This window comes from Hyperolius riggenbachi, chromosome 12 (assembly GCF_040937935.1).
Source record: "Hyperolius riggenbachi isolate aHypRig1 chromosome 12, aHypRig1.pri, whole genome shotgun sequence".
NCBI lineage: Eukaryota > Metazoa > Chordata > Amphibia > Anura > Hyperoliidae > Hyperolius > Hyperolius riggenbachi.
This window is the reverse complement of record NC_090657.1, coordinates 223,496,823-223,521,899: the sequence shown is the minus strand read 5'-3', so window position 1 is coordinate 223,521,899 and position 25,077 is coordinate 223,496,823. Positions and strand designations below refer to the sequence as shown.

The 25,077-nt window shown below is 48.0% G+C and overlaps 1 protein-coding gene across 1 annotated transcript in view; it reads left to right on the top strand.

Moving 5' to 3' along the window:
- Window positions 1–25,077, top strand: part of TMC8 (transmembrane channel like 8) — a 72,023-nt gene that overhangs the window by 1,482 nt on the left and 45,464 nt on the right. The window contains exons 2-4 of the mRNA XM_068264304.1: window positions 1,445–1,582; window positions 4,942–5,084; window positions 16,699–16,845. Of these exons, the coding sequence (XP_068120405.1) occupies window positions 1,467–1,582; window positions 4,942–5,084; window positions 16,699–16,845 (406 nt within the window). The 5' untranslated portion in view covers window positions 1,445–1,466. The remainder of the gene's footprint in view (window positions 1–1,444; window positions 1,583–4,941; window positions 5,085–16,698; window positions 16,846–25,077) is intronic.

Genomic DNA, 25,077 nt, shown 5'->3' with positions numbered 1-25,077 from the left:
GACAGACTCAGCTATAATCTTTCCGTAGCAAAGCTAGACTGAGTGCTCAGTCGGGGATTCTTATCAGAGGTGATAACAGTCAGATTAAACAGAGAACAATGAAACAAAGAGCAGATTAGGTGTTTACTGTCATGTTCCCACTGATTTATAAGGTAAAATACATGAGGGTGCTTCATCTCTGGTTCTCTTTAAGGGGGCAGAGACTGCTAGTACAGAAGTGGTAAAGTGAAAAATAAGAATTATTTTAACTTAGCTGGGGCTTTTCCCAGCCCCCTGGACTTGTCCTGTGCCCACGCCGTCCTTCTGAGTCCCTCCGTCCAGCAGCAACGACCCCCACAAAGCTGCCACCAATCACCCGCTACTGCACAAGCATGGCCATGAGCTGTGCACACCCTGATCGCACTTCTGCACTCTATATAGTATGTGTGACTAGGGGTGGGCTGGGAGTGTGATTAGGGGTGTGGCTTAAAGGGGAACTGAAGTATGAGGTATACGGAGGCTGCCATATTTATTTCCTTTTAATCAATACCAGTTGCCTGGCAGCCCTGCTGGTCTATTTCTCTGCAGTAGTATCTGAATAACACCAGAAACAAGCATGCAGCTAGTCTTGTCAGATCTGACTTTAAAGTCAGAAACACCTGATCTGCTGCATGCTTGTTCAGGGGCTATGGCTAATAGTATTAGAGGCAGAGGATCAGCAGGGCTGCCAGGCAACTGGTATTGCTTAAAAGGAAATAAACATGGCAGCCTCCATATCCCTCTCTCTTCAGTTGTTCTTTAAGTGTCTCTCTGATCTCAAAAAGTTGGGAGGTATGGTAAGGATAAGCCCCTATCCTCCTACAAGCAAGTTCCAGTGACTCAATAAGTAGTGAGGTAACCATGACAGCCTTGAACCTTGCACTTTTTTGGCGTTGGCATCCTGACAGATCTTCTTTGAGGCCGGGTGCACACATAACATAACACAAAAGGCTGCATTTATGTCATGTTTTATTTTATGTTGTGTGCGTTTTTACTGCATTTTTTGCGTTTGCATTTTTTTTCCACAGATGCGTTTTTCAAGCATTTTGCGAGTCATTTAATGCGTTTGCGGTTCGCATATACAAAACGCATATGTGTATTCCGTGCGTTTTTATATATTTCACAAAACAATTTTTTTGAAAAAACGCATGGAAAACGCATGTACAATACATACCATTACATTCCCAATGACTTTCATTATGTGCGTTTCTGCATATTATGCAACAAAACCAGCGTTTTTGAAAATGCATGCATAGAAAACACATATGCGTTTTTTTTCCTGCGGCCTATAGACTTCCATTAGCAGCAAAATCTCATCGTTTTTCGCAACGCTAGCGTTTCAGCTAAGTGTGTGTGCACCCAGCCTGCAGATATTCTTCTGGTCAGGGATGTTGTAACTAACCAATAAATGTCATTTTGCTCGCAGGATTTACAGATTGATTCGCACAATGACAGAGGAGCCCCCAGAGGAATGGAACACGGCCAGGAGGCCATGGAGGTCAAAGGTCAAATACGATGACCCCAGGGCCAGCTCCGCCCCCATGAGGGAGAAGCGCAGACTCTGGTGGGTAACAGAGTAACAATTACAGCGGGATTTCTGACGCATGGCTGATAAGTCTCACCAGTCAGATGGCAAATATTATTATTATTATTATTTCAATTATGTATTTAAAAAAAGAAAAAGACAATTGTTTCCTCCAATCAGGCCTCTTCAGCTAACTGCTTGTGTCTTGTGCCTGCACACGCCCACTGGGAGAAGAGGCGGGGCATTCTATGGGTCAGTCAGATGCTGCCTTGCACAGAGCTATTATGCTAATATTGTGATTACAGGAGAGGAGAGCAGAATGATGATTCATAAGCTTGCCTTATGATTGGTGATGCCAGTGTGTAGCAGAACTCATGGAAATCTATCACCTATCTAACTGATCATCTTTACTGTCCAATCAGTAGGCTGGGGGCAGGGCTGTGGTGCTCATCTGCAGAACAGAGAAAGCGGATTACCATATTCTTGCCTGATACTAGGTCCTGTCTTTGCTTATTTAGGAGAGACCAGGTGAGAGAGATGCAGTGATATGTAAAGCTCAACACACACCATACAATCTTGGTTGTACAGATTTACCAAATCTATATAGTGTAAGGGCCAACAGATTAAAAAATACCTTGAATGATTGATTGGATAAGCTCTTATACATGAAAGTGGTAAGATTGAACAATCAAGATTGTATGGTGTGTGTTGAGCCTTAGCTTTACGTTGACCCAGGGCGGAGGGGGGAGGGGAGAGATAACCTTTGGAACTGAACTTTTCAAAATCAAAAATCAGTTCAGCAGCTGTGCACCTATTCAAACAGAATTTCTGGTGTCCATGCTTGTTACCATATTTTAAAGGCACTTGTATTGACCTGAAGAAGTGGGCTGAGACCCGTGAAACGCGTTGTCCTCTTAATCCTGCTGAATAAATCATTTCATTGTTTGGGTTCTTCCATCTGCAGTGGTAAAGACACCTCCCTCCCCCTTATTATTATTTTTTGTTTCATCACATTACCTATCTTTGGGCGCCTTCCCCCCCCCCCCCCCCCCCAGTACTATACATAACATCTCCTTTGGAGGTGTTCACCTTCCGGGTGGGGTGTTATCTACAACCAAGAAGGACCAACCAGGAGTGCGACCATCCAGTTCCAGTAGGACCTGGAATACCGAGCGGGGACGGACATTTCCCTGTTGGCGATATACGGTGGTTGCAGGGACTGCAGCCCACCTTTGTGAGTATAAATACTCTTATACTACAATCTAACATCTAATACCTCCCAATACTGCACCATCTGGCTCCTGGTCTCTCCTTGTCATACAGGTGACCATGATATCCCCACAGTGACCACCTTCTCTATTCAAACAGACGTAAGACCTGGGAAGCCTCTCTTGTCAGCAGATTATGGTCTATTAAATGTTCAATGCCTAATTCAGGTGAACGACTGCAGTGCATCCTCCAGTGATGCTGTGATGTGTAGCCTGGCATCTGTTATTCTTCCAGTTTTAAAGAGAGTCTGAAGCGAGAATAAATCTAGCTTCAGAGCTCATAGTTAGCAGGGGCATGTGTGCCCCTGCTAAACCGCCGCTATCCCGCGGCTTAACGGGGGTCCCTGATCCCCCAAATCCCCTCCGTGCAGCAGGGAAGCGCTTCCTGGTTGGGGCAGGGCTAACCGCCGCAGCCCTGCCCCACGCGCGTCTGTCAGACGCGTATCTCCGCCTCTCCCCCACCCCTCTCAGTCTTCCTTCACTGAGAGTGGTGGGGGAGAGGTGGCGATGCGCCGCTGATAGACGCGACTGGAGGCAGGGCTTCGGCGGTTAGCCCTGCCTCCAGGAGCGGCCAAGTCTGCGACCAAGTGTTGCAGTGGGGGGTTTGGGGGTGAAGGGACCCCCGTTTAGCGGCGGTTTAGCAGGGGCACACATGCTCCTGCGAAATATGAGCTCTGAAGCGAGATTTATTCTCACTTCAGAGTCTCTTTAAAGAGGAGCTGTTAGGTATAAGGTCTCAGAGAAAATAAACACATATATCAGTAGCTAAAGATTGGCTGTACTTACATTACATATGCATTTCACTGTCCACGTTTGGATTTCACAGAATTTTTATATAGTATATGCAGAGATTGATGCTCCTGACAGCTCATGGCAGGTTCCATGTTTGTCTGTCTCCTATGAAGCCAATTGTGATGTAATATCCTCCCTTACCTTGCTTCCTGATGATTCGACTCACAAAAAAGATCAGGATCAAAGATCCTAATGGGTCATGATCTGGACAACACTACTGTGCAGTGAATATTAATTAGCCATGTGGCTAGGAACAATAGCGGACTCATGCAGTATACTCTAACAGAACATGTGCCCTGTGAACAGCACATTGATTTTTCAGTGATGTGAGTTGGGCTGCTGCTGTAACATGAGCCTGTAACTTCTCACTGTGAAAGCAGCCTTAGGGCGGGATAGGGAAATGAAGGGGAGGACCAAGGGAGTGCAGTGGGGAGAAGAAGCAGCCCCAGCATGCTCTGCAGTATCTGTTATGTGACCTGCCGGCCTCCTTAGGAGCTTGGGAATAAAGAGGCTTGCTGTTCAGCAAAAATCAAAGTAAGAGAGATTTTTAACTTCAGTATTGCCTTTTTGGCTTCCTTCTAAACTGTTTAACACAGGAGAATAGAGGTTTAAATGAGCTTTTGCAGCCTGACAGTTACTCTTTAAAGGGAACCAGAGAGGAATGCTTTGTTAAAATAGAAAAAGATTTTATACATACCTGGGGCTTCTTCCAGCCCCATAAGCCTGGATCGCTCCCACGCCGCCATCCTCCGCTTCCTGGATCTGCCGGTACCGGGCCCGTCACTTCTGGCGGACGCGTACAATTGTCCGCATCACAGGGGCTGCCTCCATACACGTACGCATGTGGCTGCACAGTAGGCAGCCACATGCGTAACTGTATGGAGGGAGCCCTCTGTGATGCGGAGAATTGGCCGCGTCCGCCAGCCGCCTGGCCAACTGGCGGTAATGACGGGACCCGGTATCGGCGGATCCAGGCAGCGGAGGACGGCGGCGTGGGAGCGATCCGTAGCATATGGGGCTGGAGGAAGCCCCAGGTATGTATAAACTCTTTTATTGATCCTCTCTGGTTCCCTTTAAGTGTCACATGGTGACTTCTGATAGACCTGCCCACTGGCTGCATCCAGAGAGGAGAGGAGGCAAGATGTACTGCTGTGGGGTGCACACTTCTTCTATAAAACAGGGGATCTGCTTATTGTTTTTCTTTATATACTGTTTACATCTCTATAGAATTTGTCTTGTTTTTAAGCACTGAGGGTGGAGACTTGGGGTTTGACTGAGCGTCTAGCAAATCTTATTTGTTCTAACGATTAACCATCTGCACCATTGTTATTTTCCCAGGGAGATGAGGCAGTCAGACAGCACCACGTTCCACATTCCATGGACCCAGAGACATTGCTCATGTCTGCCTCCAGCCTGGGCGAAACTCCAACAGATCCTGGCAGGGCTGAAGCTCTGGGAGAAATCGCTGGTGGACATCAGAGGTGGGACAACAAACACAGTAATCATTATCAGTAGAGTTTTGTGCGTTGGAACGCATAGTGACACAGGTGGCAGATGTGTGAGGCTCTGATTGGCTGGTTACAATCATGTGATGCTTCTGTTTCCTGTGTAGGCTAAAACAGGAAGTGAGTTCAGCAAATCAGAGCCTTACAAATCCAACCACGTTCTTATCCATGTGCTCTGCTATGCACGACAGCCTCTAATTACAGTATTATTATCAGGGCCGGATTTGTACTTTCCAGTGCCCTAGGCCTGCTGTCATCTACCGCCCCCCCCCCCCCCCCCCCCCCCCTCGCCACCACCACCACTACCAAAAAACATTCTGACCAACACTGACTATCGATCATTGGTTTGAATGGGCTCATTTCAGTTGTGCTGCTCTGCCTCCCATTCAGCCAAGAATCAGAGGATGCTCTGTCTGCTCAATAATTCCTGCAATTTGTGCTCCTGCCCGAAAGTGCACAGCAGCCAATAGTGTTCTGGGAATGCATACTTGAGAAATGACGCTGATATATGTACTTGTCAAGAATGCATAACACTATACTGGCGTTGGTTGCTGTGCACATCTGGGCAGGAGCAGAAAACTTGCGCAAGTCGCAAGTGGCCAGAGCATGCGCTGCTTCTTTGTCCTCTGTGCGACTGGCTGCAGTCATAGCCACATACAGGTGACAGGGAGCGTGAGTGGCCAGAGCATGCGCTGCTTCTTTGTCCTCTTTGAGACTGGCTGCAGTCAGAGCCACAAACAGGTGACAAGGAGCGTGAGTGGCCAGAGCATGCGCTGCTTCTTTGTCCTCTGTGCGACTGGCTGCAGTCATAGCCACAAACAGGTAACAAGGAGCATGAGTGGCCAGAGCATGCGCTGCTTGTTTGTCCTCTGTGAGACTGGCTGCAGTCAGAGCCACAAACAGGTGACAGGGAGCGTGAGTGGCCAGAGCATGCGCTGCTTCTTTGTCCTCTGTGAGACTGGCTGCAGTCATAGCCACAAACAGGTGACAGGGAGTGTGAGTGGCCAGAGCATGCGCTGCTTCTTTGTCCTCTGTGAGACTGGCTGCAGCCAGAGCCACAAACAGGTGACAGGGAGCGCGAGTGGCCAGAGCATGCGCTGCTTCTTTGTCCTCTGCGACTGGCTGCAGTCAGAGCCACAAACAGGTGACAGGGAGCGTGAGTGGCCAGAGCATGCGCTGCTTCTTTGTCCTCTGTGAGACTGGCTGCAGTCAGAGCCACAAACAGGTGACAGGGAGCGTGAGTGGCCAGAGCATGCGCTGCTTTTTTGTCCTCTGTGCGACTGGCTGCAGTCATAGCCACAAACAGGTGACAGGGAGCGTGAGTGGCCAGAGCATGCACTGCTTCTTTGTCCTCTGTGCGACTGGCTGCAGTCATAGCCACATACAGGTGACAGGGAGCGTGAGTGGCCAGAGCATGCGCTGCTTCTTTGTCCTCTGTGAGACTGGCTGCAGCCAGAGCCACAAACAGGTGACAGGGAGCGTGAGTGGCCAGAGCATGCGCTGCTTCTTTGTCCTCTGTGAGACTGGCTGCAGTCATAGCCACAAACAGGTGACAGGGAGCGTGAGTGGCCAGAGCATGCGCTGCTTCCTTGTCCTCTGTGCGACTGGCTGCAGTCAGAGCCACAGACAGGTGGCAGGGAGCGCGAGTGGCCAGAGCATGCGCTGCTTCTTTGTGCGATTGGCTGCAGTCAGAGCCACAAACAGGTGGCAGGGCAGTGCGAGTGGCCAGAGCATGCACTGCTTCTTTGTCCTCTGTGCGACTGGCTGCAGTCGGAGCCACATACAGGTGACAGGGAGCGTGAGTGGCCAGAGCATGCGCTGCTTCTTTGTCCTCTGTGAGACTGGCTGCAGTCATAGCCACAAACAGGTGACAGGACAGCTCAATGGAGAGAAACAGAGAACAGGTAAGTAGCAAACATCCTGTCAGGACCCACTTTGGATGTTTGGTTGTAATTAGAGCGGACCTGAACTCAGAACTTCCTCTCTGCTTCAAAAGATACACAATAACATAATAACCTTTAAAAAAAACATTTCTTTGTTACAGCTGATACAAATCCTGCAATAAATCGTCAGTGTCTACTTCCTGCTTTCATGGAAGCAGACATATTGTTAACATCCTGTGCTTTCAAATTAGCTTAGATGTTGTGGCAGTCAGGGGACACAGGAGAGATCTAATTACAACGTCAGATTAGACACAGATGAGGGGGAATTAGACAGGCTCTCTAAAAACATACAAGGTAGATTTTTCTAGGTTTTCCTTCTGTCCTGTGCAAGAGTTCAGCTCTACTTTAAAGCATCTGAATGATATTTATTTATATTTGGTGAAAAACCTATGTATCTCTTTTGAATGTTGAAAGTTCATATGGTGGTTTGCTCTAACATATTGACAGTATACAGGAACAAAGTCTTAAGAAGGCTTATTAGCAGAAAGATTACTTTTTTTCTTTTAAGCCAATAAATGGTATCATCCTCATTCAAAACTCTCTGCTTTCGCTGTGGCTAAAATGGTACAATGCTTTACTGCTACAGGAAAGGAGAAGGATGCCAAACTATACAGACTAGCATAGAGGTAGTAACAGCTCAGGTGACAGTGACAGTTTAGCAATGAAAGTAAAGCAAACAGCATTTTTATTCCTCTCATAGATGGTAGGAACAGAAAATGAGTCAGGAAAGAGTTAACTGAGACCACTGCTGGCTAGGAAGAAAAAAAAACCCTAAAGCCATAAATTTAAGTAGACTAGAGATAAGAAAGTGTAATTAACAGCTGCTGGGGTCAGTGTCAAAACTGTAAAGGAGAAAGTGAAGAAATTAGCAGGGTTTGCTGATGTCTTTGAATGCCTGCAATAAAACTCAGCGGAACTTAGTTCTATCTGCTTTGTAATGTAAATCCCTGGTATTTCTCACATCAACTTGTATGATCATGATAAGAGGAATTGATCATCAGATGAGGTGACAGCAGATGTTGATTGAGAGAGAGACTTGCTGGAATTGGGGAACTCTGGAATTCAGCTATTAGTGCAGAGCAGGGCGCTGGCTGGCTGCGCTGAGGGACCAGAAGAGGTGATTAATTTTGACATATGACCTCTTCTCTCTCCAAGTCATGCCGCCCTTCTTATCTTATCTGATTTTATCGCCCTAGGCCGTGGCCTTTGTGGCCTTTCCAGAAATCCGGCCCTGATTATTATTTTCCGAACTAAATAATCAATGAAATCTTCTGCTACACTCGAAATCAATTACTCCCAATCAGCTAAGGATTTCCAATCAATAAACCACCTTCTATCACTCAAACTTGTTCAGGTTTCTTCAAATGGAGAGTTGCTAAAACTACCTCCCCACTTGATACCACCTGATCTATCTTCAACGCGTCACGTCGATTCGATTATTTCCGACATGTCCAATTCAAGCTTCGATGGATCGTTAGGTCGATTTGCCATACTTTACATGGCATTCGACCTAAAAATCATCGAAATTCGTTCGGAAATGTTCGGAAATAATCGAATCGACGCGTATCGACGGCCGCGTGCGACGCCGGAAACTCATGGTGTGTATCCAGCATTAGACAGAAGCAATCATGCGATAGTAATATGATACCCTGTACCGGAGGCCTACAACATCATGAGAGACATGTAGATCTTCATCCAAGCCAATCATGAATTATTTTCTCAGACTTTGAAGATTTCGGGTGTGTACATAATGAACTCTTCCCCTGCTTTTGTTGCCGTCTTTGCCGTGTTGGAGAGTTCTTACCTGCTTCCTGTCAAGACATAAGTGAGCAAATTCTTCCATATAGGGGACACAAATAGCAGTAAATCCATTTGCACCATTCCACACATGGCCCAAAACCAGAATAAAGATATTTTCCGGGGTTGTGGTTTTAGTGCAGTCAGATGTGTCTCGGTTACAATGGCGCCATAGCAGAACGCAAGTGCTGCAGGTCAGGCTACGCAAGTCGATCTCCTGCAGCTGACGGAGGTGGGAAGTGCTGTGAGGATAGTTACAGGAACGCCAAAAGCAGAACCAGCCGAGAGAAAAACGATAACTTGTTTTGTTTCACACCAAATGCTTTGTGGTCACAGATGTGTTTTTCCAGGCTGACCGTTTGTGGCCTCTGTTATGATGTATTTGTGTTGTTTGTTTCGATGACTTGGACTTCATGCCATTCGCAGCGATCAAAGCTGCAGGGAATCCAATTCCAAACTCATTCCTTGTAGGCCCCATTCACACTGCAGCACTTCACCAGCGATTTTAGCAGCGTTTACAATCTGACAATCGCTAGCATTTTGATAAAAGCTACTACAATATGATGTGTAATGTTATAGAATCGCAATCGCTCCAAAATCGCTTTCCTGTACAGTGAAAAATGACTAGAAAAATTGCTTTGCAAAGCGCTACTGATTTTGCTACCGTTTGTGATTCCCAGCGTGAAGGACTCCTTTGATTGATTTCTGATTTTGTCTTAAAGAGAACCTGAACTGAAAATAAAAAGTAAAAATATCCATTCAAAGCTCATACTTACCTCCCATGTAGTCTACTCATCAATCTCTTTCTCCTCTCCTGCGTCCCATTTGTCCACTGTGATCAATGGAATTCACTGTCCTCCATTTTAAAAATGGCCATTACCCCATAACAACTTCCTGGTCAGCACACTGTTAACCACTTAACGACCAGCTAACATCCATAGGCGTCAGCAGGTCTTAAGTGGGTTACCATGGAAACGGCCGTTTTCCATATCAGTTCACGAAGGGTGTCTCCGTGAACAGCCGAAGAGCCGCCGATCGCGGCTCGCCGGCAAAATGTAAACACGCGGGGAAGAAATCCCCGCTGTTTACATCATACGGCGTTGCTGCGCAGCAGCGCCGTAAGGCAGATCGGCGATTCCCGGCCTCTGATTGGCCGGGGATCGCCGGCATATGATAGGCTGAAGCCTATCCTTCAATGCGCAGGACGGAAATCCGTCCTGCGCCGCTCACAGGGGGAGGGAGAGGGAGGGAGAGGGACGGTGCACCGAAAATGCTACGGAGGGGGGCTTTGAAGAGCCCTCCGCAAAGCGCAGCAAGCCGGCAGCGATCAGACCCCCCCAGCAGGACATCCCCCTAGTGGGGAAAAAAGGGGGTAAGTCTGATCGCCCTGGCTCTATCCTGATCTGTGCTGCGGGCTGGAGAGCCCACGCAGCACAGATCAGGCAAACCACCCCTGGTCCTTAAAGAGACACTGAAGCGAAAAAAAAAATATGATATAGTGAATTGGTTGTGTACTATGAATAATTACTAGAAGATTAGCAGCAAAGAAAATATTCTCATACTTTTATTTTCAGGTATATAGTGTTTTTTTAAGTGGTTAAACTGTAATATCACCCACTTGAGCCATAGGGAAACATGGACATTACCTTGCACATTCAGTTGTAACTGACAGCTGCTGATATATAACTGACAGCAACTGGTATATTTCAGTTCTGACAAAATATTGTCAGAACTGGAAGGGATCCCTGTAAAGGGGCCCATACACCTAACGAATTTCCCGCCGATATACAGCCGTTTCGATCACAGTGATCGAAACGGCTGTGAAATCGCCGCTCACATCACTGACAGAACGATCACCATCGACCCATCCGTGCGGAAGATTTTTCTCAGTCGCCGGCGGGTCGGGAGTGCGTCGTCAGCGGCGTTCAAATGCCCGACGACCGACGCAATACAGCAGTAATACATTACCTGCTCAAGCCGGCGCGAGTTCCCTGGTCTTCTTCTCCGCTTCGGGCTTCGGGCTCCAGAGCTACACAGAACTTCCTGTCCCGGCACGAAGTTTAAACAGTAGAGCGCCCTCTACTGTTTAAACTTCCCCTGGACAGGAAGTTCAGTAGCCGGAGCGTGGCGGGGCCGGAGCGGAGAAGAAGACCAGGGGACTTGCGCTGGCCGGAGCAGGTAATGTATGAGGGGGGGCGTAAGCAGCGGCAGCTCCACAGATTGTGATCGGTTTCAGGCTGAAATCGATTCACAATCTGTTTGCAGTAAAGGTGGACATACGATCCCTCTCTGATCAGATTCGATCAGAGAGGGATCTATCTGTTGGTCGAATCTGATGGCAAATCGACCAGTGTATGGGCACCTTAAGAAGAAAATGGTGAGCCTCTGAGAGGAACTGATGGTGAGGTTAGTATGTAATATTCATTTGCAGCTACATCATGTGTTTATTTTAAATAATTTTACTCGCTTCAGGTTCCCTTTACAATCAATTAAATGTCTTGAAGTGTCTTGTCCACTTGATTGAAGATACTGATTGAAGAGCCATTGCCAACAATGTCTGTTGTCACTGAGCCCTGGAGACTGACGTCATCCTGCTGGCCCCGCCCATATTTCAAGACTTGGCAGGATGATGAAGCAAGTGGTGTGCTAGGGGGAAATTTAAATAAGCCTTAGCCCGGGGTTATTGTTTGACTTTTTAAGAGCATTTTATAAAGCTTTTCCTGCAACTTCTTGTCGGGGAGAAGGTTTATAAAACATCACTGTACGTTTTCTCAGTTAAACTGGACCTGAACTCTTGCACAGAACATAAGGACAACATAGAGAAATGCATCCTGAATGTATTTAGAGGATTTAGCCTGTTTAATTCCCACCCTCATCTGTGACTAATCACAACTGTAATTTGATCTCTCTCCTGTCAGCTGACTGCCAAGGCAGAGCAGCTAATTGATAAACACAGGATGTTAACTCTATGTCTGCTTCCATGAAAACAGGAAGTAGACACGCTGCAAATTTATTGCAGCATGTATCAGCTGTAACAAAGAAATACATTGTTATTATGCTGTTGCTTATCTTTTAGAGCAGAGAGGAAGTTCTGAGTTCAGGTCTGCTTAAAGGATACCCGAACTGACACGTGACATGATGAGATAGACATGGGTATGTACAGTGCCGAACACACAAATAACTAGTGGTACAATGTAGAATAGAAAACACTTGGCACTCATGATAATGGTAGAGCCTACCTCCCCTTACCCCCCAAATGCCCCAGCATTCCCCACTCAGCTTAAACCTTATAAATAATAGACACGGACTACTAGGCATTGGATTAATTTAAGGCCATAGCAGCCCCTTCTTTATTTAGCCTATTAACAATTTTTCCAAAAACAAAATAGATAACCACAACATAACCAAAAACGATATCCACCAAGAGCTGGGGTAAAAGGGGTCCGGAGGCACCGAAACTCGAAATCCAAAGTACCCGTGTGGCATGCAGCCTTGAACCGGCCCCCAGCCGCGTAGCTCGGCTCGGGGACAGCTGCATGCCCCAAAGTCGTCTCTCTCTTGATTCCCTTTAACGCACCGGATTTGTCCCGTGACAGATCTCCTTCCCAAGGCACTGACCTCCGGAGCCCCCCTTTCTACCCCTCCGGCTGCAATGACAAAACAATGACATACCACACAAACACAAACAACATAAAGGGAGGGAGGGAGGGAGCTTCTCCTACGCTGCTCTAACCGGAAGTGCCCGCCCCCTAACATCCGCCGCCTGCCCGGGAAAACTTGGGACTCCCTCTTCCTACGCTGCCCGCCCCCTTTCCTATACTACTACCTACCAAACCATCCGCCCACCCCCAATTAACCCTGCACTAACCGGGGAGACGGCTACCCCATCATGCCCGGGCCCTCCGCACTTCTCTGGCTCCGGCTACAGGCCCTATCTTGATAATGGTAGAGCCTACCTCCCCTTACCCCCCAAATGCCCCAGCATTCCCCACTCAGCTTAAACCTTATAAATAATAGACACGGACTACTAGGCATTGGATTAATTTAAGGCCATAGCAGCCCCTTCTTTATTTAGCCTATTAACAATTTTTCCAAAAACAAAATAGATAACCACAACATAACCAAAAACGATATCCACCAAGAGCTGGGGTAAAAGGGGTCCGGAGGCACCGAAACTCGAAATCCAAAGTACCCGTGTGGCATGCAGCCTTGAACCGGCCCCCAGCCGCGTAGCTCGGCTCGGGGACAGCTGCATGCCCCAAAGTCGTCTCTCTCTTGATTCCCTTTAACGCACCGGATTTGTCCCGTGACAGATCTCCTTCTCAAGGCACTGACCTCCGGAGCCCCCCTTTCTACCCCTCCACCACGACAAGGGCGTGACCCCTTATGCCCTTGAGGCCCCCAACCTCAGAGCTCTCTGGATCCCATCTTCGACCCCCAGAGCCCATAAGTCCATCCCTATATCATTAAGATGAACCCCGTCTTTTCTCAAGAACAGTCCGATCTCTTCTTCTAACTCAAAGTGTCGTATGGCCAACCCCCCATTCCTAATAAGGAACCTAGCCACCTCCTTATTTAGCTTAATTCTGGCCTTATTGATTTTCTGAACCGACTTTGCCAGCCTCCAGTAACCCCGGGCCACTATGTCTGACCACACCACGATGGTTTCCGGAAAAAGGGAACGGACTCTCAAAAAATCGAACTTCATCTCCCTAATGACCAATCTGGTGGACCTAGCGGCCAGGTCATTGCCCCCAACATGCAAGATGAGGATATCAGGGGCCCTATCCATGCGCGCTAACTTATGCAGCTCCGGCAAAAGGCTGGGCCACACCATCCCAGGGAAACCTATCCACCGGATACGCACCTGATCCCTGGGAAAGCCGAGCTGCCGGCCTTCAGGCCTGACATCGGCCCTTCTCGCTCCTCTGCTGACGTAGGAGTGCCCCACGATCCAGACCACCACCTGCGGACCTGCAACAAAAGAAACAAAAACTGACAACAATTGCCCCGTTCCCCGAAACCACTACCCCCTAGATTAGATGGGGTCTAATATAAGACCTATACCGAGCTGACTCCCAACGTCCGATCTGCTTGATGACCCCTTCACTCAATCCCTACCTTGACGCCTCAGTAGCTGCCCCAATACGGAAAGAGTGGGAGGCAAACTCCAGGAAAGGGAGGCCGAGCTGGCCCAAACATTTTCGAAATACCGCGGTAAACTGAAAACGGGACATAGAAGTGCTGTCCATGTGGACCAAAAATACCGGTGCCTGTGAGGGGCGTGCCGACATAAACCTCTGCACGTTTAACAGAGGGCATAATGGACCGCCAATCTGGAACAGCGTAATGGTCCGGCCCCTGCCCCGTTGGTCGGTTTTTGAACGTGGTAAATAAATGACCACCGTATCAGCGAGGACCTTAACATGTTCCGCCAGAATGCCTCCCACTCCCAATTTATTACTACTTACTAATTCCCCGATTCTAAAAGCACCAAAAAAGGCCAGCACAAATGCGGTCTGAAATAGGTTGTCAGTTGCCTCTCCAATTTCTTTGGAGGACTTACGGTCCATTCACACGGGTGTATGCATCAACTTTTCTTGCCATTTTCCAACTTTAAGGGACAGATTGGACTGATGGGCGTCCCTCTAATGGACTGCTTATGAGAAAAATAGTGTAATACACACCTCTTGTCTGACAATAGCCGGCTACCATTGCTGAGATGACAAATGGGGGAGGAGAGGGATTTTGAAATAAACAGCCCTGAATACCCACATCAGGGTGCCACGAAGTTAGACAGGTGGCACAACAGGCAATGGGTAGCAGCCGGACGCAGCTCTCCAGCCGTGCAAACTGGGGGCACATCCCGCACCCTAACCCCTTTTCTTTCACCTCCCCTCTTTCCCCCCCCCTGTTTTTGACCATTTGGGATGCATCCTGTAAGGGGGTCCCCTACATGGTCACTGTCACTCAAAATGGGAAGCGGTCCGTGTCTTGAGGTTCGCCCGCCAGCCCCTCTCCCCCTCTGGGATCCTCTGTAGTGGTGCCTCTTCTCTTTTTCCTTGATGGGTGGGGAAACCCTTTCCACGGGCCCTCACCTTTGGACTTTATGACTTTTCTCTATTGGGGTATTGTCTCCACCTCGTTTCCCTCCCCCACCTTATCTTTATCCTCATCTATTTGGTTTCCGTACACCTCTAATTGATGTTAGAATGTCCGTAGGTGGACCACAGTATATAGCCATCCACAGGCAACGTTGAGCCGACAGATATTGCTCTGGCCTCCTCCTTGTGTAAATAAAGTAATGGTTGCTATTTATCCAATTATAAGGTAAATATACCTTTTTAATTCGTCTCTTGGGAAAAACAGTCGCATCCCCGGCCTCTTTTTTAGGGAAGGTTTTTTATGGGTTTTTTTGGGGGGGTAATAAAGAATGGGATAGCTATGTAACATATGTGTTTGTAATGCTAAACGCAGTTTGAGGTAATGTGGAGGATTTATTAAGCACTCCACAGCAGCAATGCCAATATAGGTTTGCCCTTATGTAAGGATGCACTGTCTTATGCACTTTAACTGATTTGCCACTGAATCTTGACACACATGTCCAAATTAGTTTACCTTTTGTTTTAATCCAGGGTGGTTCTATGTACACAAGTTTGAAGTTTCAATGTTTACATACACACGTAATAGTTTTATTATGCACAGTCCCTTTAAGACAATGCCAGCAGCCTGTTTTCTTTGCTGGCTCATCCGGACACTTACTAGCTTCTCGCCGTCATGGCGAGTCCCCGCCCCTTCACCCCTCACCCCCCTGACACTCCAATTGGACCAATGGCGTGCGCCGGGGGCGTGGCTTACAGACATATTCCGGAAAGCCGCCCGGCACCGCCATTTCCAAGGACGCAAACACGTGAACAAGCGCCAGTCGGGCGCGAAACGGCTGTAGTGCAGTCCACTCACCCCTGGTCACCCGCACCCCGCACTCCCCGAACATCCTCAACAATGCAGGTTTGATCCATCCGTTTGTGACCATATACGAATGTATTACTGCAACACTCTTTTTGGCAAGATGCTGTAATAAAGTAACTCAAAGGGACTGATGCCCGGTCTGCCTTTTTGTATGTACACAAATAACTAGGCTGTGTTCCTTTTTTCTTTCTCTGCCTGAAAGAGTTAAATATCAGGTACGTAAGCAGCTGACTCATTCCTGACTCAGACAGGAAGTGACTACAATGTGACCCTCACTGATAAGAAATTCCAACTATAAAACACTTTCCTAGCAGAAAATGGCTTCTGAGTGCAAGAAAGAGATAAAAAGGGGAATTTCTTATGAGTGAGGGTCACACTGTAGTCCCTTCCTGTCTGAGTCAAGACTGAGTCAGCCAATTACATACCTGATATAGTTAACTCTTTCAGGCAAAGAAAGAAAAAAGGAACACAGCACAGTTATTTGTGTGCTAGGCACTGTACATACACGTCTATCTCATCGTGTCACATGTCACTTCGGGTATCCTTTAACTGTAGTTAGTTAAAAGCTGATCATCACTCAGTAGAGGGCAGCATGTATTAATTAGGGTTGTCAGGCAGGAAGCACTTGTTATATGGGGGTGGGGCCAGCAATTGAGCTGCCCCTCCCACATCAGCCGCCAATAGGCACTGCCTGTTGGGAAATCTGGTCCCGCCTTTGAGTTTAGGTCACTTTTTGACATCCCTCCACCTGGACTTGTACTGAACACAAAGGTCGAGGTTCACTATGAAAAACAAAGCAATGGGCTTCCAGCCGCAGTTAAGGTGAATGGTGAGGTGACCATATTCTCTCCGTAATCTTTTGTTTTCCCCTCATACTTCAGGCAGGTTTGGCTCCAGTATCCGCTCCTACTTCTCCTTCCTGCGTTTCCTGATGTTTCTGAACGTCATATCCTCTCTGCTCACCACCACGCTAGTCATCCTGCCCACCATCTTCCTGCAAGACGACAGCCCTGGAAGCTCCTCCCTCGGTAAGAAGACGCCATCTGTAAACTGAGGATATGTACAACCACTAATCAATCAGCCTCTTCCTCTCATCTTCAGCACTGCAGCAATGCCAAGCAAGGCAACATCTGATTGGGCATAAAATCCTTTTTTATATTTATTATTATTATTGATGAATAAAGCGCCAACATATTCCATGGAGCTGTACAGAGTACAAAACAAACATGGGGTACACAGAATACAGACACTGGTACATAATACAACATTGGTAGACATAGTAATGACAGTGACAAATGTAGCTTGACGGTCAAAATGTATAACAAATTCTAAGCCACAAAAGGGTGCTTACACTCTACAGAAGTGGGTGGGGTGGGGTGGGGGTACAAGAGGTGGGGTAATATATAATATGTATACCTAGAGGCTGTGTGTTTTTAGGCTATCTAGTAAGGAGCACAACTTTGTGCAGTGGATGAAGGGAGGAGGCCTAATTTAAAGCGCATGCTTCTCAGAAGTGAGTTTTGAGGGAGCACTTAAAGTGAACCTCCGGACTAAAAATCTACTCAGCAGAACAGAAAAGGCTTGGTGCTTCTTTAACAGTTTCACAGCATCAGAACTTTGTTTTTCTTACCAAAGCATCATTTTTAGCTGCATTTTTAGCTCAGCTCCACCCATCAAAGAAAAAAAGCCCGGGCTTTTTTCCCCTGATGCTGTGCAGAGCATGATGGGATTTCCTATGTTGTTATTCACGTTGCCTAGCAACTGGGAGAGGTGCTCAGGACACAGGACAGTTGGAACTGTGTCTCATGCTCCCTGTCACCTCCTTTCAACCAAAAAGATGGCTGCCCCCATGAAATCAAACATTTGCCTGTGGGTAAGAGATTATATTTCCTATCTATTTTAATTAACATAACTAATGTAACTTAATGACAGTGTAATGATCCGCTCAGCTGCCTGCACAGGCAGGCAGCTTTTTGATCACTGTTCAGGTCTGCATTCTGCAGGTCTCTGGAAGAGAGACCTTTTGTCAGTTTTGCAGCTTGCTGCTGCTGAGGAATTTGCTTACATTTGTCATGCAGATTGCCTAGCCACATCCTTTGTAGGCTTGCTCTATATATACTATGTGATTCCACAGTACTTCGCTGGTCATAAGGGTTTGTCCTGTGAAACACTCCTTGCTTATTGTTTGAAGATTAGCCTAGAGTAATTCCTGGGACTGCACTAGGCATCCTTGCTAGAGCAGTCAGGATTGTATTATTTGTATTGCCTGTTCTGTCTGTCTGTCGTGCTTGGATCAGACTAGCCTCTAGCAGTAGCGGCTGTGGATCCTTCTGGTCTGCAACTCCCTTGCTATACTTGGATCGCACTTGCTCTGACGGTAAGAGCAGTGGATCCTTCTAGCTTTGTTGCCTTTCTTTGGTCGCACTCGCTCTGGCGGAAAGAGCAGTGGATCATATCTCGCACTTATCCCTGTTTTTGTGTACCTGTCTTGTCTGCTACGAACGCTTACTGGAGGCTCGGTGAGGTAACCGTTAAGCAAGCGCTCGCGTCCTCTGTTTCATGTTTGTCTGTCGGTGGTTAGTTAGGCGTGCTTGTCTCTGTTGTGCTTAACACGCGGAGACCGTGCAGAAAACGCGTTCGCTGTATCGAATGAGTGCGGTGTTCGCGTTTAGTTAGCGTTTATTATTTTCCTTATCTTCTCATTGTATGATTTGCTGTGCCTTTGCTATTCTCTTGCTCTGCCTTGCTGTAGCCTTGTGTCACCTCTGGCAATTGCCTCTCTCGCGATTGCGTTCCTACTTCATATCTGCTGTTGTGTATGCACCGTCGCGGGTTGGCGACTAGATTGGTGCACACACATACAATCTGTCCCTTTGCTCATTCTCATTCGCAATCGCTTCTCAGGCGATTGCGTTCTCACTCGGTTTACTCTGTTGTGTGTCCACCATCGCAGGTTGGCGACTAGATTGGTGCACACACATACATTCCTCCTCTGTGCTTATTCTGTCTTGTGTCGCTGTTAGCAATCGCCATCTCCTGCGATTGCCTTCTCACCTGATCTTCATGGTTGTGTGTTCATCGTCGCAGGGTGGCGACTAGATTGGTGGACACGCATACCCTCTGTCGCTTTGCTCTCTTTCTTTCAGGGCTATCTTGCCCTGCGTTTCTTCCCTTCGTACAATTCCTGTCTGGCGTCTGTGGCAGGGCAGAGGATCTGTTCCTCTGCACTCCACAGCTCCACCTGCCGACAGGAATTTCCCTCTACAGCTGCGTTGCACCTTTTGCTGCGTTCCCTCAAATTATACGCTTGTGGAGGATTTCCGCAGTGTCAGCGCACGTCCTGTGTGCTGATCACAGAGAGAATTCCACAATTGTTACAGACAGTATGTTTGTTTAGGCTGAAGCTCCTCTTTAAAGTGTACCAGAAGCAGAATGTGTTTAATGATTGGGACACAGAGGCACGTTAGTGATTCCATTACTAGAGATGGCCCGAACGGTTCGCCGGCGAATGGTTCCCGGTGAACTTCGGTGGTTCACGTTAGCGGAGAACCGCAAACTTTTCCAGAAGTTCGATTTCCCCCCATAGTGCATCATTAGGGTCAACTTTGACCCTCTACATCACAGTCAGCAGGCACATTGTAGCCAATCAGGCTACACTCCCTCCTGGCGCCCCCCCCCCCCCCCCTTATAAAAGGCAGGCAGCGTCAGGCATTGGACTCACTTGTGTGCCTGCAGTAATTAGTGAAGGGACAGCTGCTGCAGAGAGAGCTATAGGGAAAGATTAGTTAGGCTCTTGTAGTCTTGTTAGCTTGCTCCTTGCTGATTCTTATTGCTAAAAAGCACCCCTCAAAAGCTCTTTTGAGAGCTAATCTTGTTCTTGTAATCTTTTTTTTTTTTTTTTTTGTGGCCCACTTGCATTATATACAGCCCTGTCATTCACTCGCAAGCTAGCCTTTGGCCCCTTGGTGGTATAATTACTACTGTGCCAGGTGCACATTATAATACCCATCACTGCATATACCTACCTGTTGTTCACAGTGCACTCACCTACCCACGTGAGCGCACGCTGTGTCACTGTGTCTGCCCGGTACCTGTCTGTGTGTGACAGGTGCACATGTAATACCCATCACTGCATATACCTACTACCTGTTGTTCACTACAGTGCACCCACCTACCTACGTGAGCGTACGCAGTGTCACTGTGCCTGTCCGGTACCTGTCTGTGTGTGACAGGTGCACATTGTAATACCCATCACTGCATATACTTACCTGTTGTTCACTTCAGTGCAGCCACCTACCTACGTGAGCACACGCAGTGTAATATTTAATACCACCAGTCACTGTACCTGTTCATGGTACGTGTGTGTGACAGGTGCACATTTGTAATACCCATCACTGCATACAGTATACCTAACTGTTGTGTTCAGTGCACCCACCTACCTACGTGAGTGCACGCAGTGTGATATACCACTCCGTGCATACCTGTTAACTGCACCTGTGTGACTGCACATTGTATTAGTCAAGTCAGTGCATACCTTTCACTTCATCCTTCCCCCCGATATGGACAAAACGGACAAGACAGGTAGAGGCAGAGGTAGAGGCAGACCCAGAGGAAGGCCACCCGGCAGGTCTGTGCGAGGTCATGCTGATGTAAATTTGTGTGGCCCTGGACCAAAGTACAGTGCTCAGAAGAAGGCACGTCCCATCAACTCCAAAGATTGTCAGGATGTGGTTGACTATTTAACACAGAACACCTCCTCTTCCGCAGCCACCAGCGCTACTACAAGCACCACATCAGCTGCATTTGACAGTTCGCAGGAGTTATTTGGTGGGGAAATCACTGATGCACAGCCATTATTGTTACAACCAGATGAAGGCACTAAGCAAGTTACACCACCTCATATGTCTGAGTTAGGCGACACTATGGACATAACGTGTGAGGAGGAGGCTGATAAAGTACCTGCTGTTGGTGCAGTTTTGGAGGTGTCTGAGGCAAGCAAAGCTGGGCAGGATGATTATGATGATGACGATGATACGGATGCCACATGGGTTCCCAATAGAGAAGATGAACAGGGGGACAGTTCAGAGGGGGAGTCAGAAAGGAGTAGGAGGAGGCGAGTTGCTGAAAGAAGCAGGGGGAGCTCGTCGTCAGAAAAAGCCGATGGCAGTGTCCGGTGGCATGTATCGCCACCTATGGACAGCCAGCCAACATGCCCTTCAATGTCAGCTGCTGATGCCACCATAGTGCCATCACCCCCGGGGGGCTCAGCAGTTTGGAAATTTTTTAATGTGTCTGCCTCAGATCAGAATAATGCCATCTGTTCTCTCTGCCTCCAAAAATTGAGCCGTAGAAAGGCCAACACCCACGTAGGGACAACTGCCTTACAAAGGCATATGCAGAAAAGGCACAAACTGAAATGGGAAGAGCACCTGAGCAAAAGCAGCACACAAAAGAAAAGCCAACCTCCTTCTGCTCTTCCTCCTTCAGGTGCAGCATCTTCAGCCTCTTTCTCCCTTGCACCTTCACAGCCACTCTCCTCTACTCCGCCTCTCACCTTGAGCGGTTCCTGCACCTTGGCCCACAGCAGCCAGGTGTCTGTGAAGGAAATCTTTGAGCGAAAGAAGCCAATTTCTGCCAGTCACCCCCTTGCCCAGAGTCCGACAGCTGGCTTGGCGGAACTGTTAGCTCGCCATCTGTTACCATACTAGCTGGTGGCCTTTCCGTAAATTTGTGGCCATTGGGACACCGCAGTGGAAGATACCAGGCCGCAATTATTTCTCTAAAAAGGCGATACCCAAACTGTACCATGAAGTTGAGAGGCAAGTGGTGTCATCTCTGGCTCACAGCGTTGGGTAAAGGGTCCACCTGACCACGGATGCCTGGTCTGCCAAGCACAGTCAGGGCAGGTACATTACTTACACAGCCCATTGGCTCAACCTGGTGACCGCTTACAAGCAGGGAGTACGTGGCTGTGCAGCGGACCAACTTGTGACACCTCCACGGCTTGCAGGCAGGCCTCCTGCCACCTCCTCTCCTCCTGCTACATCCTCTTCGCTGTCGTTGTCCTCCTCCTCTTTGGCTGAGTGGCAGTTCAACTCTACTGGTGCTGCGATCTCCTCTCCAGCTACACAGCCTCAGCTCCCCAGGGCCTATGCTGCATGCCAGGTACGACGGTGTCACGCCATCTTAGACATGTCTTGCCTCAAAGTGGAGAGTCACACTGGAGCAGCTCTCTTGGCTGCTCTTAACAAACAGGTGGATCACTGGCTGACCCCACACAAGCTGGAGATCGGCAACGTGGTGTGTGACAATGGCAGCAATCTCATTTCGGCTTTGAATTTGGGAGAGCTGACACATGTACCCTGCATGGCACACGTGCTGAATCTAGTCATTTAAAGATTTGTGTCAAAATGCCCAGGCTGAGGACGTCCTGAACCAGACCAGAAAGTTGTGTGGGCATTTCAGGCGGTCTTACACAGCCATGGCATGCTTTGCTGATATTCAGCGGAGAAACAAGTTGCCTGTGAGACACCTGATTTGCGATAGCCTGACTCGCTGGAATTCGACCCTCCTTATGTTCTCTCGCCTGCTAGAACAGGAGAAAGCCGTCACCCAGTACCTCTACAACTACAGTAGAAGGACACACTCTGGGGAGATGGGGATGTTCTGGCCCAACAACTGGACACGCATGCGAAATGCATGCAGGCTCATGCAGCTGTTTGAGGAGGTGACAAACCTGGTGAGTCGCAGTGAAGGCACCATCAGCGATTTGATCCCGTACGCTTACTTTCTGTAGCGTGGCGTGCATAGAGTGGTGGATCAAGCTGTGGAGGAGCGTGAACAGGAACAGTTACAGGAGGAAGCGTTGTGGGGTCGATTCTCATCAGAACCAGATGTTTCCTTAACACCTGCGGCAGCACAGAGGGGGGAGGAGGAGGAAGAGTCGTGTGGGGAAGAGGAGTCAGACTCGGATGATGAGGAAGGTGTTTCTTTGGAGGAGGAGGAGGAGGCGGCGGTAGAAGAACAACCGCAGCAGGCGTCGCAGGGTGCTTGTGCTGCTCAACGTTCCCGTGGTATTGTTCGTGGCTGGGGGGAGGAGGAGGACATACCTGATGTCACTGAGGAAGAGCAAGAGGAGATGAATAGTACGTCTGCATCCAACTTTGTGCAGATGGCGTCTTTCATGCTGTCTTGTCCAGCCTGTTGAGGGACCCCCGTATAAAAAAACTCAAGGGGTATGACAATTACTGGGTGGCCACGCTACTAGACCCTCGGTATAGGTAAAAAGTGTCGGAGATGTTTCCAAATCACCAGAAGGCAGAAAGGATGCAGCACTTGCAGAACAAGCTGGCAACTATGCTTTACAATGCGTTTAAGGGTGATGTCACAGCACAACGCAATAAAGGTACCACTGCCAGTAATCCTTCTCCCATGTCCACGCAGGCAAGGACAGGACGCTCCAGGGATCTCATGGTGATGTCGGACATGCGGACATTCTTTAGTCCAACGCCTCGCCTTAGCCCACGCTCCACCAACACCTGGACCGGCAGGTAGCCGACTACCTGGCCTTAAGTGTGGATGTAGACACTGTGAGCAGCGATGAACCCTTGGACTACTTGGTGCACAGGCTTGACCTGTGGCCAGAGCTGTCCCAATTTGCCATCCAACTTCTGTCTTGCCCTGCCTCAGGGCTCGTTCCCACTATCGCGAATCTGCATGCGTCCAACGCATGCAGATCCGCACATGTAATGCAAGTGGATGGGCCTGTTTCCACTGTAGCGTTGTTGAGGTGCGTTTTTTTCAGCGGTAAAAAAACGCACAAAAGAGCCAACGATTTCGCCTGCGTCGGGAATCCGTGCGAATCGCCGCTAATGTATTTAATAGTAAAAACGCATGCGTTTGTTACATGCGTTTTTACCCGCGATTTCGCGTGCGATTTCGCACCTTTTTCAATTTTATTTAGCCCTGGCAGTGTCATGGTTAATTTCGCATGGCACCCTGCCATGCGAAATCGCATGCGAAATCGCGGGTAAAAACGCATGCGGAAACGCATCCGCATGCGTTTTTACAAGCGTCGGAATGCGGCCGAAATCGCGTCGCAACAGTGGGAACGAGCCCTGAAGGGTCCTGTCAGAAAAGACCTTCAGCGCAACTGGAGGCATTGTCATTGAGAAGAGAAGTCGCCTAAGTCACAAAAGTGTTCAGTACCTCATCTTTATCAAAATTAATGAGGCATGGATCCCGGAGGGCTTCTGCCCGCCCGAAGACTAAGTCAGTCCCCACACACAGCATCTCTGCCTGCACGCCGTGTGACTGCATGCCCCAAGACTAAGTCGCTCCACACACAGCACCTCTGCCCGCAGGCCGCTGGACTGCCTTCTCCGCCACCACCAACAGGGTCCAGGACTCCAGGTGGATTCCTGAATTTTTAAGGCCGCTGTCATTGTGGACAGACCAAATTTGATCAGCTGGACAGTCACTGTTGTTCTATCATTGAGCTACTATCAGTGCTGGGCCGAAATTACGCATTAGCGTAATTACGCATCGTAATTCACTACAAATGCAGCGTAAGCGTTACGTGTAAGGTTACGGTATTACGCGTAATTACACGTAGACCGTAGGTTACGTTATTACGCGTAACAAATTACGCGTAAGACAGTAAACATCCATTGAAATTACACAGTCTGCCATTATCGCGTAATATTACGCTCCCGTATAATATAAAAAAGCCGCCGACTTTAAGGGTTAATAGCAAAGCCCCCTTAAGTGCTTAGAGCCTCAAATTTGGAGAATATATTAAGGAGATCAGAAGGAATAAGAGGAAAACATTTTTTTTCAAAAAGACCTTATAGTTTTTGAGAAAATCGATGTTAAAGTTTCAAAGGAAAAATATATACATTTAAAAACCCACCGACTTTAACGGTTAATAGCAAAGCCTGCTTAAAATTTAGGAACACCAAATTCACAGGGTATATTAAGGGGATCAGTGGGAATAAGAGGAAAAATTTTTTTTTTCAAAAAGACCTTATAGTTTTTGAGAAAATCGATTTTTAAGTTTCAAGGGCAAAAATGTCTTTTAAATGCGGAAAATGTCAGTTTTTTTTGCACAGGTAACAATAGTGTTTTATTTTCATAGATTCCCCCAAGTGGGAAGAGTTTTACTTACTTCGTTCTGAGTGTGGGAAATATAAAAAAAAACGACGTGGGGTCCCCCCTCCCAGACCTCTTTAACCCCTTGTCCCCCATGCAGACTGGGATAG